Source organism: Gouania willdenowi, unplaced genomic scaffold (genome assembly GCF_900634775.1).
Source record: "Gouania willdenowi unplaced genomic scaffold, fGouWil2.1 scaffold_201_arrow_ctg1, whole genome shotgun sequence".
In the NCBI taxonomy this organism is placed as follows: Eukaryota; Metazoa; Chordata; class Actinopteri; order Blenniiformes; family Gobiesocidae; genus Gouania; species Gouania willdenowi.
In genome coordinates this window covers 212,456-217,502 of record NW_021144954.1, presented here as the reverse complement: position 1 = coordinate 217,502, position 5,047 = coordinate 212,456, and the positions used below count along the sequence as shown (strand labels likewise).

General features: G+C 38.6%; 1 protein-coding gene across 1 annotated transcript; it reads right to left on the bottom strand.

Moving 5' to 3' along the window:
• Positions 1–1,508: 1,508 nt before the first annotated feature.
• On the bottom strand, positions 1,509–3,263 carry LOC114458894 (uncharacterized). The gene is made up of 2 exons (XM_028441281.1): positions 2,874–3,263; positions 1,509–2,473 (listed from the first exon to the last, which is right to left on the bottom strand). Exons 1-2 carry the CDS (start codon positions 3,176–3,178, stop codon positions 1,540–1,542), a joined length of 1,239 nt encoding a protein of 412 aa, XP_028297082.1. The 5' UTR covers positions 3,179–3,263; the 3' UTR covers positions 1,509–1,539.
• Between the last annotated feature and the right edge of the window lie 1,784 nt (positions 3,264–5,047).

The following is a 5,047-nucleotide window of genomic DNA, read 5'->3' as shown; positions in this document are numbered from 1 at the left end:
AGGGAGTGGGGAACACAGGAGGACCAAAGTCACGCCCAGGGGCGTGACAGTACTAGCCATTTTGGCTGGTGGAGAATGAAACAAATACCACTGCGTCTGTTTGAATCGACAGGCAGCTGGAACGATGCAACAAGTCATTGTTGCCAGATTGGGCTGTTTTCCACCCATACATTTCAGGGTTTTTGTGTGTGTGTTTAAACTTTAAAATGTAATGTAAATCTAGCAACCCTGCTGGACGTGACATACAACAATTGGCTTCGTGCTTATGCTAGCGTGATTGTTGGTTTGTTATTAAAGAAGACAAATGGAATGAAGATGTAAAATAGTTTAAAACAAACAAACAAACAAACGTGGAGATATTTATTGAATGTAGAGTTCTTATGCAAAGATCAAGCAGCTACTGAGCATATGCAGAGTAACAGACTCTGAGGAGGACTCTGAAGATTAGATTTCACACATGATCTTTATCATTTGTTCACCTTTAAAATGTGCATTACACAGTTTGTGGGGAGTGGGATTTGTTAACAGTTGAAGATCATGCATGTTAATAAAACATTTTTTTCTACTGTACATGTAATTCTTAGTATTGATTACTTCTATTCTTTCTAAATTCAAACAGTGTTCCAGGGATTCAATTTTCATCCGAGTTAAGTTTGTTTATTAAGTTATGAGAATATACTTTATAAAAGGTTCACTTCTATGACACACCCAAAGTTCCATATTGCACCTTTTAGGCTTTGTTACAGCATTGTTTTTAAAATAAATGTATATATTTTTACTATTTTGATGTATTTTTGCAATCAACTGAATTAAAAACTATTTTTAAAACACTTGAAGGCTTAAATCTATTCTGTGGCTCATAATGTAGTTTATTTTTTCTAGGAAAAAATTTGGCTGGTGGAAAATCTGGTGGGTTTATAACTTTAAGAATCTACTAGCCATGCTGGCTGGTGATCTAAAAAGTTAATTTAAAGCACTGATTGTGACCTACTGTATGATAGTTAGTGGGATATAGATTTGTTCCAAGCCATTATTGTGTGAATGATCCTGGTACCAGGATCACTGATCCAGATAACTTACAATATCTGACAAAGAGGAGATTTGGAGCTTGGAGGAGGTTTGGGTGTCTGAGTGAACTCTCCTTTGGTTATTTTTATTGTCTTTAATTTCTTATCTTCATGCAGTTCTCTTCTCTCCTTTTTTTCTCTTCAGTTACCATTGTAATTAAGTATGTAGTATTATTATTTTTAGTGAGGCAGTAATAATGAATATTGTTGAGCTCAATTATAATCTATTTTACTATGTCTATAAAATCATTATCAAGCATTAATCTTTGTTAATCCCTTATTGGTTATAATTCATGTGTGTTTTGAATCAACAAATCACTTCATCTGTTTTGTTTTGCACATTTTATTTTATTTTTTTCACAATAAATGGTACATTGTTACAAAGTGATTGTATCAGGTTGTAACATAAAGTATTTAATGTTTCCACATTTTTCAACAAATGTTAAAATATTTGTTGGAAAAATAGTTTGTGTCACTGAGGATGGATGCGGGTGAAGAGCCTCTTCTGCATCCACCTGATGAATCGGTTCATTCGACTCTTTTTCTTCTTTCGAGATTCCTCCACCTTCACTGCTGACTGCTCATGGAGGAACGTGGGCTCCTCATTTAGAGACGTGGTCATGTCAGTGAGAGACTTGGGCTCCACATGGAGTGACGTGGGCTCCTCATGGAGGGACGTGGGCTCCTCATTTAGAGACGTGGTCTTGTCAGGGAGTGACGTGTGCTCCTCATGGAGGGACGTGGGCTCTTCAGTGAGAGACTTGGGCTCCACATGGAGTGACGTGGGCTCCTCATTTAGAGACGTGGTCATGTCAGTGAGAGACTTGGGCTCCACATGGAGTGACGTGGGCTCCTCATGGAGGGACGTGGGCTCCTCATGGAGAGACTTGGTCTCGTCAGGGAGAGACGTGGGCTCCTCATGGAGGGTCGTGGGCTCCTCAGGGAGGGACTTGGTATCATCTTGTTTCCCCTGAGGCTGAAACAAAGCTGTGATCTGTTCAACTGTAACTTCAGCAACGTGGTGCATCAACTGTGGAGAAAATGAGTTCAGCATCTTCCTCCTGATGTCTTCGGGGTAGGCTTCATGAAGTGTCTTTATGATGGAGGTGATCATCTCATCCCTGGTTGAGCGGGACATGCTGACTTCATGCGTGGTGGAGCCTAGAGCAGCTAGAACACCATCTTCTACCCCTTTGGTGACTCCAACTGCCATCTTATCCAGCTTCATGGAAGGCATGGTGAGGAACAACCTTGGTTTAGGCACCCACAAGCCCTGAAGCACCTTTGGAACCACGTCCAAAACCACGTCCCGGGGCTGCTGGAGATGTTCAGAGCAGGAGGTTTGCTGATGCCTCTCAGTGAGCGCCTCCCCAATGGCCTTTGCCTCTCGCTTCATCTTTGCTGATCTATGAAATGAAATCATAAAGTTAGCTTCAAAACAGCCCAAAGCAGCAGGTGTTTAAAGTGCAAATGTCTGTCAAATATAACCAGAGGTGAAAGTAATGGATTACAAGTACTAATGTTACTGTAATTGAGTTGATTTTATGGGTACTTGTGCTTCTTTCAGTATATTTCTAAATCCGTAATTTTACATGTATTTCAGTACGTTTTTCAAGAAATAAAGTCATTCGTTGCATTTTTAATCCCAATCATTACTGATAAAATTATTATTATTTTTCATTTAAAATGATCAATGGACATTGTTAAACTATAAAAAATAAAACGACCAGACAACAATTAAATGCATTTGTACTTGTAATTGAGTAGGATATATCACTACTCTTTACACCTCTGTATGTAACTCACATAAAGTTTGGAGGCATGAGCTCTGGAGCACTGATCAGCCTTTGAGCATCCAGCTGAATATCCCTCATCCTCATGCTGTCGTTGACCTCCCTCGCCATGCTGAGAAGCATCCTAACCTCATCATCATCATCGTTATCGTACTCCTGCAGCTGAAAGTCCAGCAGCTGCACCCTTAGACTGCGTTTGCTCATTACATGGAGGTGTCGAGCCATGTCTTCAGGAGTCACCTCAGACAGAAGTTGGTTCTCCTTCTGTAACCTCAGGAGTTCAGCCACCATAGCTACATGAACTTTGTAGGAGGGCATATGCCAACAGTTCTGAAAAATCTGTCTATAAACAGGAGTGTCGAACAGCACCCCGATGGGACGATAGGTGCCTTCTTGAAAAAGCTCCATCAATGTGTAAGATATGCTATAGTGTGTGTGTGTTTTTTACTACTTTATTAGTTATAATTAAATGATTAAACGATAGTTAGAATATGAAATTATCCATGATTAATTGTGTGTGTGTTTGCAAAACATATCCATTGTCCACCACAGCTGGTTTAAACTAGTTTGGGCCAGTGTGGGTGTACGTGACCCACTGCATGGACATATGAGCTGTTTTCTCCCCAAAGTTTTTGTGTTTCCATATATGGTATTAAAACTGCACCCAGAGCGTTGTTGCACAGCCCATCTGGGTGTGGTCTATGTTTTTCTATAATAAATACCTCGTTCTGAGGCATCACCTCAGAGCAACTCAACTTATATCGGACTTCTGTGTCTCTTTGTTGGGTTTTTCTCCGAGCTGCAGCTCGCATCTCTCTGCCTCTGGTCGCCTTTTAAGTCAGATAGTGTTTTTCTCCCTGAGTTGTGATTGAGCAACGGTCTTAACGTATTTAGACCTAACACAATGCTCAGAAAAATACACTCAGAGAAGGAAATATACCGATAATAATGAACAAAAGTAAATGAGTCAAAGAAATAGTGATCAATGAAGAAAAGATGCTGAAGAACTGCTTATATTGGAACATGAGTGAACACTGTGAGCTCTATGAGAAGATGAAAGAGCTTTAGAACATGAAAGCAGGAGATAACTCTTTTTCTATTGGCTGTTGCAAGGAGTGATGTAAACAGAGTTGTCATGACAACAGAGTTCTGTGTTATGTTTGTTTACACATATGTGTGTGTGTGTTGGGGGGGGGTTGATGGGGGTTCTTTGTTAATCCCTTATTGGGTATTATTTACGTGTTCAAATCAAAATTTCACTTCATTTGTTTTATTTTGTATATATTATTATTTTTTAATAATAAAGGCCAACCCGAAAAATGCGGGTGAAAATGAACTTTGGCGGGAAACATTGTAGCGTACTAGCCATTTTGGCTGGTGGAGAATGAAACAAATACCACTGCGTCTGTTTGAATCGACAGGCAGCTGGAACGATGCAACAAGTCATTGTTGCCAGATTGGGCTGTTTTCCACCCATACATTACAGGGTTTTTGTGTGTGTGTTTAAACTTTAAAATGTAATGTAAATCTAGCAACCCTGCTGGACGTGACATACAACAATTGGCTTCGTGCTTATGTTAGCGTGATTGTTGGTTTGTTATTAAAGAAGACAAATGGAATGAAGATGTAAAATAGTTTAAAACAAACAAACAAACGTGGAGATATTTATTGAGTGTAGAGTTCTTATGCAAAGATCAAGCAGCTACTGAGCATATGCAGAGTAACAGACTCTGAGGAGGACTCTGAAGATTAGATTTCACACATGATCTTTATCATTTGTTCACCTTTAAAATGTGCATTACACAGTTTGTGGGGAGTGGGATTTGTTAACAGTTGAAGAGCATGCATGTTAATAAAACATTTTTTTCTACTGTACATGTAATTCTTAGTATTGAATTCTTTCTAAATTCAAACAGTGTTCCAGGGATTCAATTTTCATCCGAGTTAAGTTTGTTTATTAAGTTATGAGAATATACTTTATAAAAGGTTCACTTCTATGACACACCCAAAGTTCCATATTGCACCTTTTAGGCTTTGTTACAGCATTTTTTTTAAAATAAATGTATATATTTTTACTATTTTGATGTATTTTTGCAATCAACTGAATTAAAAACTATTTTTAAAACACTTGAAGGCTTAAATCTATTCTGTGGCTCATAATGTAGTTTAGTTTTTCTCAAAAAAAAT

Coding starts and splice junctions, on each gene's coding strand:
- LOC114458894 (XM_028441281.1), bottom strand. CDS start 3,178: ATGCCCTCCTACAAAGTTCATGTAGCTATGGTGGCTGAACTCCTGAGG. Junction 2,474..2,873: donor CTCATGCCTCCAAACTTTAT/GTGAGTTACATA, acceptor TTCATTTCATAG/ATCAGCAAAGATGAAGCGAG.